Below are 13,009 nucleotides of genomic sequence, written 5' to 3'. Positions count from 1 at the left end.
TTTATCCTTTTCATTCCTCATGGTTCACGATCGAATTTTATACTCTATTTTTTATTTACTAGTTATATTTAGTGGCTACTACCAATTTATTGAACAGTTTAGTGTAGTTGTTCCATAATTTCCTCTCTTTATAATTAAATTGTAATATATTGCTACAGGTGTGTTGTTGTTCTTTTTGTCGTGCAAACCACATTCCATTGTTGTAAATTGAAAAATACAGGTGTGTCTTTGTGTCTTCTATATGTGTTTATATCTAAATAGTAAATTCTATTACAATTAAATGTTGTTTTTCTTTTGATATACATCTACATATACAGACAAAAAATTGCGAGAATCGGGCGTGTGGAAGTTGTGTTGGAGTAAAGGGTGCATTGGTGAAGGACTCCTCCTTGAAAATTATGAGATTTATTCCACTTGGATCAGGGAATATCTAAGCGAAGAAACTCACGAATAATAAACTAAAGGAATCAAGCAAAATAAACCAAATTTTAAAATCATATAAAAATATATTTTTTATTAAATAAAGCAGTTTATGAACTAAATGAAACTTTTACTAAAATCAGCGATAATACTCCAAGTCATAAGGTTAGTAGCAGCGTTCCAAAGTTCATACTCTCATATAATAATTTTTAAGCTTTCTTATAGAAATGTAATGACGAAATAAATGAAATTAAGTGCTTTATACATTGTAAAAATGTGTATGTATATTTTAATTTGTTTTAAATGCAAAGTTACCAATTGTAATGTTTCAATGTTGACAACTATAATGTAAGTGTTTTTGTTCTTTCTTTTTATATGATCTTTATGCTTATAATTTGAAAAGCATTCAAAATGCTCATTACAAATTGTGGGTCTATACAATTTTAAATTTATGTTTTGGTATAACAAATTTTGTTTCGATGATCTGGTGGCCAAAGCAACGTGATATCTTTTTGCATGTAAGAATATAAAACACAGAAAACCGATTTGTGGAAATTGAACTACGCGTGTCTCTTGTTTGCCGTATGCAGTTTTTCTTAGTTTTGCTGTTTGTCTCGTTAGAATAGATATAATATAATATAATATGTGTGTATATAATACGTTCATATAAATAATTAATAATAGTAATCATAATCATTAATAATTCATCATCTGTTCGGTTCATATGCATAACTGTTATTGTTGCTATTGTGGTTGTTGCTGTTCTTGTTGTTTTCTGCAGTAGTAATTCATTAGTAATGGTTAAATAAGCGGTTTCTTCTTGGTTGTCAATCAGTTGCCCTTCGTTGCCTCTTTTGCGGCCATGATCAAAGGAGTCAGACTGGCCAATGGACGGGCCAGTTTTAGGAAGGGATGCTGCAATGCGAATAGGAGATTGTAATGATAGTCCGTGTTATCAGTTTGACTAAAAGACTCACCTTCAGCAAGTCCAGTGCACTGGCTCGCCGCTCTACCTCCACCTCCAGACACTGGTCGAGGAAGTCCTGAAATGCTCCGGACAGCTTGTCTTTTTCTTTAATCTCTGGCTTGCCATTAGTGGCAATGAGGTACAAGGCTTTTAGCGGATTCTCGTTCAAGTAAGGCGGTTCGCCCTCAACCATTTCAATGGCCATGATGCCCAGCGACCACAGATCCACCTGCACAAGAATAGAGTCGATTATTCAAAAATTATTCTTTTTTATTTTTAGCCGATCGGCAGACTGGATAATCTTAAGGTCTTATAGCCAAAAATTCCCATTTTACTGTTTAATAATCTAATCTGAACTAATCTTTTGGATGTAAAACCAATGTTTGTTTTTAACAACAACAATTTATCATTTTCAACAATTATCCCTTATTATAAATTATTCAGTTCAGACAGAATAAGACTACCAAAACTGTTGAGCCCCACTGCGTTGATATATAATCTCAACGTACATACCAAAGATATTTCCAGATATTACTTGATTATTATTGCTTAGTGATCGTACTAACCTTAGGTCCGTACTGCTTCCGGGTGACCACCTCGGGAGCCATCCAGTAGGGAGTGCCCACCATCGTTGTGCGTTTGGATTGCTCCGGCGATATTTGCGCACAGAAACCGAAATCAGTCAGCTTGACAGAGCCGTCGAGGCCCAGCAGGATGTTATCACTTTTGATGTCGCGATGTATGACCTGGTTGGCGTGGAGGAACTCCAGGGCTTGCAGCACCTCGCGGCAGACAGCTGCAATCTGCCCTTCGTCCATGCAGGTCTCGGTGACTACGTCGGTGAGCGAACCGCCAGGCAGGTACTCCATGACCACCCACAGCTCCTCAGACACCAAATAGCTGTCTAGATAGTTGACGACATTCGGGTGCTTGTTCTCCCGCATCACGAGGATCTCGTTGATGATCAGTTCCTTTTTGGGCTGCTGTGACAGGTTCATCTGTTTGATGGCAACCTCCATGCCCGTCGACGATTCAATGGCCGTATACACGGTGCCAGAGGCACCTTGGCCAATCTTCTCCATCTTGGTGTACTTTCGATTTGGGTCGCCCACAGAGACGATAGTGCGCAGCTTCTCCAGGATCTCCTCATCAGACATCTTTTTCTTCTTGGCGTTCGCTGCCCGCGTGTTGGGCGTGGCAGCCACAGCTACAGCTGCCTGGGGAACGGCGATTTGGTTGCCTGCCGCAGGCGGAGGAGCAGCAGCAGCTGCCACTGGGCCCACCGTTGGTTCCGGAGTGTACAGATCTGATGATCCAACGGAGGCGGGTGTGGGCGATGCGGGCGTGATGATGGGCGAAAGAGGAACCGCAATCGGAAGCGGAACCGTCGAGTTGCGAGCGGAAGACGTCGGCGTAGGACAGTGGATCGTTGGCAGGGCGTGGTGTGTGGCATCGTCGTCGTGGAACGAGGGAAATGATGAAAAGGAGGAAGCAGAGGAATGGTGATTAGTCGTTGTTGCTGTAGCTGCTGTTGCTGCTGCAGTGGTAGCTGGTGCTGTTGCTGTCTCGACGAGACTACCACGAGATGCAGCTGGAGCAGGAGCAGTAGTAGGAGTGGTAGAACAACTAGGATTAGTAGCAGACAAAAGAGTTGATGTTGCATCGGTGCCTTCTGTTTCTGTGGCTGTTGTTTTTGTGGTTGTTGGGGACGTTGGAGCTGGCGTCGTCGCAGTTGTTTTATTGAGTTGTTTAATATATTTTTTTTTAGCAGCAATTAGAAGCGGTACAAAACAGAACAGAACACAGAGAGGCGATACAAATACCAAAATACACATTCATTAAATCGTTATTAGCATTATCACCACAAAAGAGTTTATAGTTAAAAAGGCAACATAGAGAAGCTATCAACGACACATCAAAGCTCTTGAGCCCTGGCAGCAAACTAGTTAGGTTATGAAACATCTTAAACTCGCCGCACAATCGGAAATCATTACTAATATACCGAATATTTATCTGCCTAACAGTTTACTTTCTCTTCAGTATTTTATAAATATGTTGAATACTTTAACATTTTGCCTAATTTTATCAGCATTTGTTTCCGTGCATGTAAATACTAAATGAACGGACAAAGTCTGAATTGTATTTTTCTGAGTACGTTTGCTGACATTAACTATTTTATAACTTGCTGCTAAGGCTCTTCGTTAGCTAGATGCAACTAAGCTATGATCCACATTATCTGGAGCGGCACTCACTTGCATTGTTCTTGTTCTTGTCCAGCGTCGTCGTGACATTATTGTGGAGCATTGGTGACGCCACTGGCGCCGTCATTCCGCCTTGCGTCCTATGATTCTGCAGCGGCGTTGTGGGCGTGGTCGCTGGTGCCGCTGGCATGGGTATAATGGCTGGCTGCAGATCCTCGATTGGCCGCGTGTAGATGGATTTCGTGCGCTCCGGCCTGGAAGCCACCGGCGGAGGTGGCGGCTGCTGTTGGAGCTGCTGCGGATGCGGATGCTGCGGCCCCAGCATATCGTCCTCGTTGGCGGATGAATGTTGCGATGTGGATGCGGAGGCCGTGTGGCCGACAAAGTTGTACGAGTGTGACTGACTAATGCCAATGGGATGCTGGTTGTGGTTCTGGTGCAACTGCTGCTGCTGCTGAAGGAGGTGCTGCTGTTGCTGTTGGTAGTGGTTACCCAGGATTTGGCCAGCGACAGCCACGTTGTTGGCATTGGGTCCCAGGGTCATGCTGCCCAGCTGCACGCCGATCAGGTTGCCACCACTATTGGATCCGTGCAGCTCCGAGTCCGTTGGCGTGCTGCTTGGACTGCTGCTGCTAACCCGGCTGAGCGATGAGCCTGCAAAAAGTAAGAGTGCATTAGTATCGATGGGATATACGCGGAAATAATTAAGAAAGGATTTGTTTCTTTGTTGCAAGCCCTGATCATCAATTAAAAGGAGAGACCAACCTGAATGCGTCGTAATGGCATTTGTCATGTACTTGGAACTTGGCCTCTGTTTGGTTGTGTTGTCGAACCACTTGAGCACGTCGAGCACGGCCTGGGGATTCTTCTTCTGCTCCTGCTTGCTGATGTTCGAGTTCATTAGCAGGCGCGCCCATGCTTCCGGCATGCCCTGGAAAAGGCAACAGGTCAGTATGTTAGAAAGAGTTTCCCAACACAATTACAGCGATGGAAGTACATCTAAAAGGGGTGGGGTACATATAAATTCCTGGATTTTGGGTACATCAATGCACGGCCAATTATTCTGATCGGGGGATGATGAAAGGCACTTCAACTACGAATTCTAGACAGCGAGTGTCGGTGTAATGTTGTATGGTCAAGTGTAGGATTATTGTGAGAGTACAACGATAAGGAAGGAGCGATCGTAAATGTAAACTATGAGTAATAACGATCGAACTTTGAACAAACACGGAGTCGACAAAATGGACAGACAAAGGAGCACAATGAGACTTTATTGAGTAACTAATGAAGGCAAGCTCCGAAGAGTTAGTCGTGGAGTTTACTTACTTTCATTGGCAGCTTGATAAATAATAGAAATCGATATAGAGCACGTATCGCGAGAGAAAGATATAGACAACAGAATGTATGTACAAGTACAGTGTAATATATATTTTGAGAGCGTCGAAAAGAAAGCGAAAATAATAAGAAAATCTTTGGGTGAACGGGTGAGCCATATAGTAATTTGTTTTGTTCAAATTCAATGTTTTCGGTTCTAAAAAGTTGTTTTCAAAATATGCATCGTTTTTACGCCATTTATAATAGTTCTGTGAAACATAACAAATAAGAAATAAAGGAAAGAAAAGCTTCCTCCGTATATTAAATCCAACCGTGTCAATACCCTCATCACCCAAAAATTACATAAAATGTATAGTCTGCAAACGAAACTTAAAGTCGTATGCTGGTGACTGTGTTTTTTGCATATCAATTTTTTGTATAAAAGCTTATCAAATGGAGGACATAAGCAGTGAAAACCGAAGATTTCCGACTTGCTATTCTTAGACAGCAACCCGTAAACATAATGGCGAGGCAAACACGACTGAAGGTGTCCGTAAATGAGCAAAACATAGAACTCACGGTAAACTCGCCGGTGACAGCATCGAAGCCCACATGGACCGTGTGCTCAAAGTTCGTGGGATAGGAGATGTTCGGTTTGGAGTCCGTGTGCGAGGGCTTCGATCCCTTGATCTTGCTCTTCAGCGTTTTCTTCTTCCGGTCCGAGTCATCGGGTTCTTTGGGGGGAAAGAGAAAGAAGCACATTGTTAAGCGGACCGGCGATGTCCACATGCCGTGTTCAACTAATAAAATCGTACTCACCCTTGGGCAGTGGCCGCATGTCGGGCGGTACATCGCCTCCGCCGCCGACGCCCACTCCTCCTCCCGCGGATCGGTCGATGCCGCCTCGGTTGCTGGTGAGACGCACGGGCGGCGCCGGCGGTTTGTCTTCCTCGCTGGACATGGCTTTGTCTTTGAGTGCCTCTGGCTCTTCTAGTTAGCTCCTGCTTCCACCGCCTCCGCTTCGCCTAGTGCCCCTTTATGCACAGCTGTTCTAAGGCCAGAAAACAGCTGTTGAGAGTGAGAGAATATCATTATTTGGGGGACAAGAATAATACATTGCGAATTAGATTGATAATTATGACTATATACATTTCTAATCAATGTATGTAATCAGCTTAAAGTACGAGATTATAGTTATATTTATAACCCTAAAAGCTGATTTTCCAAAAACAGAGTTTTTAAAAATTAAGAATAACGTAAATAAAATAATTCCCAGAATGAATAACGAAAAAATTAATATTCTAAAAATGGAGATTTCATCAACTGAAATCAAAATCGGGAACAGTACAGAGATGATTTAATGTTTGGTGTATTTCCAGGGGTTCCAACCTTCTGTTATCTATCGCGAAAAAGTGTACCGCAGCTTATCTTACTATATATTTCCTTCTGTATTCCATTCCCCGCCCTATTGCAATCGCGTCATATGGTTCCACAAAATTTAAAATTTGTCATACAACGGCAAAAGATAGATTGTTTACATATATTTCGCGAACACTTTTTCGTTGTGTGTTTCACACAATTCTGCACAGAACTATACAGATTCGGCACTTTATTCTTCTTTTTTTAAGCGATCTCCTTGAAGATCACGTCAAAATTCTGTGCTCTCGATTTTGTTGGCATGCGAAAAGCATTTTGTTTTGCTTTTTAAAATGGTACAAAAAACACCCACTCACACTGAGATCGGAGGTTATTGCAGGAGAGGAGAGATATGGCCACAATTATAAATTTATCAATATGGGCCGTCCGGCGAACTAAATCGGACTGTGGGGCCTTTGCTCAGTTGTTCCGTCGGCGTGTCTCTCACCCTCGAGTGTCACTGCCACTAGAGCAGCCGGCAATAGGCAACAAACAACACACATCGCCCCAAGAGCACGGCGCGGAGAAAATACATTGCGAGAGAAGCGCACTCCACAGTGCTTTGAAAGCTGTTTCTAAGGTTACCCCAGACCTCAATCTGATTCTAGCGGGTATATTTGAAAATTTAAAGATTTTAAAATATAAAATTCGGAAGCATACAAGAAAAATAACTATGGCTACCATATTTCTTTGTTTTCCACATATAATTATTTCTCTATGAACAATAGGGTGGTTCAAACAACTAAATCTAAATTTCTTTCGTTTAATTTTTGATAGTTTTATTCGAAAACTAAATATATTTAAAAGAGTAATACATGTATGATTAATAAACTCTAGAGCCAATGTATTTACTCATTTATTTTGAATCTATTATATCTTGCTAAGCTCCATGTAATGCAAAAACGTAAAATTTGTGTATTATCATTATTATTTTGGCTTTAGAATGAATGTCTTATTATAGACTTTATTTATTTTAAGTGCTTTATCTAAATTTCAAAAGATCCAATAATGTGCCTATATTGCGGTATTTGCTTAAACGAGCACAATTTCATTGATCTTGTAGTAATGTTCATCAGTGAAAAAAATCAAAAAAGATCTCTTTTTCATCAGTAAATCACCACATTTTGATCACTTTTTTTAAAGAGAGATATCGAGAGAAGGTGGCGAGAGCGTCGGCTTTGACGATGTTCCAGTCGACTGAGTGATGATTTTGAGTGGTAAGGAACCGCAGGGATAATTATACGTTGCAATTGCTGGTAACCACTGTACCCCTTGCAACAAACTCTTCTCTCTCCTGCTCTCTCGCCCACGCCACCGATCGAGAGCCATAAAAAATTGGTTGCGATAACAAGAGTGGCTTCGATTAGCACTCGAAACAAAAACAAAGCAGCTCACGCATTTGGAATTACAGCAACACGAAAGAGGAAACCGAGATGTGGGGACAAAAACAACATAAACACTCTCGAGTGGGCGGCGACGCAACGCAGCCGAACATATGACCAGAGAGGGAGAAAAGGAGTGGGAGCGAGGCAGAGAGCGGGCGACGTTGGCGCCTGTCTGCTCTTGCCGGCGACGCCGACTGCGCTGCTTTTATGATTCATTTATCAACGTCAGGCGTCAAGAGTCAATGCAACTAACGGGATGCGGGGGGTGCGGGATGCGGGGGGTGGCAAAGTGTGAAAACCATGGGCCAGCAACAACATGCAGTTCCAACAGCTGAGGTCAACATATTAACAGAGATAACAGGAATATCCATGTTCTACTTTGAATCACCACTAATAGGGTTCTTATAGATAAAGTTAGATATGGGAACATGAATCACAGAATGCGTTAAAATAGACATTTAATATGTATTGACATACGGACACGCGAAATTCCGTGTTCAGATAATTCTCCCAAGAATATCCTACCTGTAAGATACATATTAAAATTTAATATAGATTGGGTTTCTAAACCAATCATATGGATGGTAACGATAGTGTTCATTAACAACACATTTGTAGTTTGATATCGAGAAAGATAAAAGAATACATTGGTTATATTATAAAAATAATGCAAATGCACCAAACCAAATCGGAAATACTCGGTGATATAATGTTGGCTGTCACTGTATATCTGTACTATCAGCTCTATTGGTCTTGTAGGTTTGTTGGCCGCTTGCCGAGAGATATAAACACAATTACACACATAGGTGAGAAATCGTTTTTAGATCAAGCGACAACAAACTTTTCGGGAGCGTGTGGGCGACCAGAATTGGGTTAACGGTGTACCGCATAGAGTTTGATTTTATTGTCGGCCGAACCCCAGGTAAAATCAATAAAATATGTTTTTCCTTCTGCAGGGCCCAATGCAAAATTATTCCCTAATGAGCGCAACACACAGCGTCGGCACAGGAAACTCGACAACACTTGCGGCATTTAAATTAGTGACTGGGGTTGCAGGAGGGAGGTGAAAAGGGGGAGGACGTTCAAAGTGGCGCAGGCCTAGGTGCATGTTGCAACAACAGCAACGCAAACGTGGCGCTTGATCCAAGAGCTGAAAGAAGCCACAAACATATGCAGACTTCTTCGCCGCGTTTATGCGGAGCGAGAAGACGCGATAAGCAGGGAATTCTCGTGATGAAAGAAATGCCTTTACAACGAGTCCTTAAAGTATGAATCCAATTAAAACGATCGAAATGGAAAGTACCTCAAGTTTCCGTATGCATTCGACCAGTTACATTTTTATGAGGGTTTTGAATTAAAAGAATGTTTGTGGACCTATTTATCCCATAACTAACTCATAAATAGCTAAACAAGTTATTCCCAATATAGTGTGGGAAAGGATTGATACTACATATATGACAATCTTTTCGATTTTGGTTAAATGACAAAATGATATTACACGTATCTATTTGATAAGATGTTAAAGAACATATATCTATTGGATCTTGTTCGCGATCTAGTGCCTGATTGTTGCGACTTGCCACGCATAACCGCTGGCGGCGGCGACTCTCTGCCACTGCGACGTTGTCTATTTTGGTTGCGGACGCCAGCCGAAAGCAGCAGGCGGAAATGTTATGCCTTTTATATTCCTCTTTTCAGTTCCCTTCTGCGTCCGTCCCCCATCCCGCGACCCTTCCGCTTTTACCTGTGACCGTGCTAAGCAAATATGGTTTTCCACGAGGGGGCGGGGTCGGTGGGCGGTGCGCGGGGCACTGGACATGTGCCGTTAGGACGCTAACTGTTAAATGCCAAATCGACTGCAAAATGTTGTTAGTGCTTTATGTAAATGTCTTGTCTTTTGTCACGTGTGTTGGCTGCGGGAGAGGGAGTGGGAGGGATAGACAGCTTGTTGACATTTGCCTGCCTCAGTTTTATTTTTATGCTGGAAAATCGGGAGCAGCAATGTGTTAATCCCAAATAATGTGGCAGGAAAACCACTTGAACCGAATTTCCTTAATCCACACTCACATACATACATATTTGAGTTGGAAAAATCAATGTGTGCAACCTCCTGAGCCTGTGTGCGTGTCTGTGTTATTGGAAGCCAGACCAATTGGACTAACGGTGCACTCTCTTTTTATGAATGAAACTCCCTCGCCCCGCTCTCCACCTGCCCCTACCCACTTCACCGCACCCCCCTCATCACTTGAACTCACTGCAGGTACATATGCCTTGGCTTCTTTTCTTTTGCACGGCTCACCCTGTACGCCGCTTGCAGTCGAAGAAACGCTTGCGATTTACGGCCTCGATTGGACCCCACTTTTCCTTTTCTTTTCCCACTGGCTTCTTGGAGTTTTCCGAGCTCACAACACTTCACCGCACTCTCGCACACACACACGCTGTATTGTTTTCCCGTTTTCTCTGGTGTGTGTCATTAATGGCCGACGAATGGGAAGCACAAGCAGCTGAAAAGGCCAACCAAACTGAATGCGGCACGAAAACTTTCGTGCGTTCTAGCTCCTTTAACAACGCGCGCGCATTTGGCCACCTTGTATTACCCACTATTTAGTTTACATTATTCACGGCTTTGTTAAATACGAAAAATAATTACAGAAAGACAAGACGTCGCAGCAGTCACGGTAGCGATGGCAAAAATATATCTAAATATCGATAGCTACCACGCAAAAATACGTTCATCGCATGATTTTGACAATACATCGATACTGTTCTGATTTTTATAGTATTTTTACTACGGTCACTTCTAAAAATGTGTCCCCTTTAATACCTGTTCAGACAGAGCGGTTTACGGCTTAAGCGACTTCCATAAGAAATATACGTACGTGCTATTCACAAAAAGGGAATTTTCGGCTTGAGTTACCTTTTCTTCCATAAGAAATACACGTGCTAGAAAGAGATGGGAAAAAGTCGCTACAACTCGCTTCAGCGGGAAATGGGACCGCAAACGCAAATCGATTCAGTATTCCAGTGTTTTTATTCAGTATTTTATACGAGCTTAAGTTAATTTTGTACTTCGCGTTTCGGGATTTTTTGGGAAGGATCTGTATTTGGACTGCAATGGCGCCGTTTAAATATGGTTACGCTTTTTCAAGGAAATTAAAATTCACCAGTTTCTTGGCACTAAAGACACATTCACCTCCGAAAATTGTTGCTTAAAAATGGATGTAGTCAAAAAACCGTGCTTAAAAGGGTCCTAATGGTTCTGACTTGTCAAAATTCTCGTTTCGCTACTGTTACCCCAAAATTGTCTTTATTTAATTTTCACAACGCTTGCCCTAATGGAAATCTCGTCATTGATTAGTTTGCTAATAGCAATTTTTAACCATTTGTCGCTGAAAACATTTCGCATGCTAGGGCTCAAATTGTATTTAACCCTTTTCTCGCTGTTTCTAGTTATTATACCCGGTACTCGTAGAGTAAAAGGGTATACTAGATTCGTCGGAAAGTATGTAACAGGCAGAAGGAAGCGTTTCCGACCCCACAAAGTATATATATTCTTGATCAGGATCACTAGCCGAGTCGATCTAGCCATGTGCGTCTGTCCGTCTGTCCGTCTGTCTGTCCGTCCGGATGAACGCTGAGATCTCGGAAACTATGGGAGCTAGGCTATTGAGATTTGGCGTGCAGATTCCTAAGCTTCTTACGCAGCGCAAGTTTGTTTCGGCACAGTGCCACGCCCACTCTAACGCCCACAAACCGCCCAAAACTGTGGCTCCTACAGTTTTGATGCTAGAATAAAAATTTTAACTGAAATGTATTGTTCTCGTCTATACCTATCGATTGATCCAAAAAAAATTTGCCACGCCCACTCTAACGCCCATAACGCTTAAATCTGTATACCGCCGGTAGCTGGCGCATTTTAATCTCGTTTTGCTGCTTGCATATCTCCATATAGCTGAGTAACGGGTATCTGATAGTCGAGGTACTCGACTATAGCGTTCTTCCTTGTTTTTAAATTAATTTTCACAACGCTTGCCTAAATGGAAATCTCATCCTTGACTAATTTGCTTACAGCAATGAAATAATCATTCGTCGGGATGTACGGTTTCGCTTCAGCAATTCTCTATGTGAATGGGAATCCGCTTAAAATTGCAACATCGATTTTAAGCGGCTTGGTGCAGAGGCTGTAAGAGAAAGGAGGGACCTCATGTGCAGTAGTTCAGTATTTTTTACGAGTTTAGGTGATTTCTGTAATTTTTTAGAAAGAAAATAATTGCACTGCAATGGAGTGTTGGGTTGTTAACTTAACGCATATATGCTATCTTTTAATTTCTAGGGAGCCCTAAGTGGAATAAATTCAATAAGAAATTGGTTGTTTTATTTTTTATTAAGCGTGTGCCAACTTGCTGTCATTGAGATTGCATCAGGGGGCTTGCTACTTAAGCTGACCCAATTTTATTTATCGAAAACTTAATAAAAGCATTTCCCTCCGCAATGGCAGCCACTCAAAGGTCGTCAGTTTGGGTTCCAACTCCTTTGGATTTGTTACCTCCAAGCTCTCAGCAGCGATGTAGACCACAGTCTCGCCGTTCCTAACATCTGTGAAGATCACTTTTGCTTTGTAGGGCCAGTAGGGTCAAAAACGGTTTGTTTTAAGGCGGACTACTTTTCGTCTTCTTTTGGTTCTCGAAAACTTTAAAGATTCGATCCATCCCAATTTTTACAACAATGCGTAAATCAAATGCCAAACATTTATGGAAAAAATATATTTTTAATTCAGTATTAGCTATTATACATAAATCGCAATTAAAATATAACAACTAATTTAGGGAAAGGAGTAACTAGCTACTGTGTCCATCGGCTCGACAATTGATAAACATTTTTCATTTATATTTGTGATTTAACATTTAATGAGAGGGGATATTGGATATTTGATAGGTGTGTTTAAATTTGATGTATAATTTTACATATGCGTAAAAAAGATAATATTAGGTTGGAGTTAGTAGCTGTTAATAGCCAGCTACTAGTTTTGATGGCGGGGTAAGAGTTGTTCTGATATTTTCGTGGTGTCAGTTTAGCCGACTTTCCCCGTTGAGGATGTGTTTATGTATGAGATTCGTGTGCTTGGTTTTTAATCTGGGAGAATGGCGCATTCGCTTCTGTTGATCGAAGTAGGGAACTTGATGTCCTCTTTGTCAGGGTTAAATTGTGTATACCAGTGGTTAAACAACGACTAGTCTTCCAGTTTGTCAGGGTTAAATTGTGTATACCAGTGGTTAAACAACGACTAGTCTTCCAGTTCGATGTCT

At 41.8% G+C, this 13,009-nt stretch overlaps 1 protein-coding gene across 7 annotated transcripts; it reads right to left on the bottom strand.

Annotated features, from left to right (window-relative positions):
* Positions 1-10,453, bottom strand: Pak (serine/threonine-protein kinase PAK 3-like protein). Of its 7 annotated transcripts, none has more exons than XM_036822239.3 (9): positions 10,354-10,453; positions 5,722-5,970; positions 5,482-5,636; positions 4,915-4,926; positions 4,354-4,519; positions 3,640-4,242; positions 1,954-3,104; positions 1,398-1,616; positions 1-1,335 (listed from the first exon to the last, which is right to left on the bottom strand). In XM_036822239.3, the coding sequence occupies exons 2-9, from the start codon at positions 5,861-5,863 to the stop codon at positions 1,252-1,254; spliced, it is 2,532 nt and encodes an 843-aa protein (XP_036678134.3). In that variant the 5' UTR covers positions 5,864-5,970; positions 10,354-10,453; the 3' UTR covers positions 1-1,251. The 7 variants fall into 7 exon arrangements, with proteins under 7 accessions (XP_036678134.3, XP_036678135.3, XP_036678133.3 ...); XM_036822240.3 differs by lacking the exon at positions 10,354-10,453 and adding an exon at positions 9,959-10,338; XM_036822238.3 differs by lacking the exon at positions 10,354-10,453 and adding an exon at positions 10,003-10,338.
* Between the last annotated feature and the right edge of the window lie 2,556 nt (positions 10,454-13,009).

The sequence above is a fragment of the Drosophila suzukii genome, chromosome 3, assembly GCF_043229965.1.
Source record: "Drosophila suzukii chromosome 3, CBGP_Dsuzu_IsoJpt1.0, whole genome shotgun sequence".
Taxonomy (NCBI): Eukaryota; Metazoa; Arthropoda; class Insecta; order Diptera; family Drosophilidae; genus Drosophila; species Drosophila suzukii.
The sequence above is the reverse complement of the archived record's forward strand: the minus strand, read 5'-3'. Positions and strand labels throughout refer to the sequence as shown.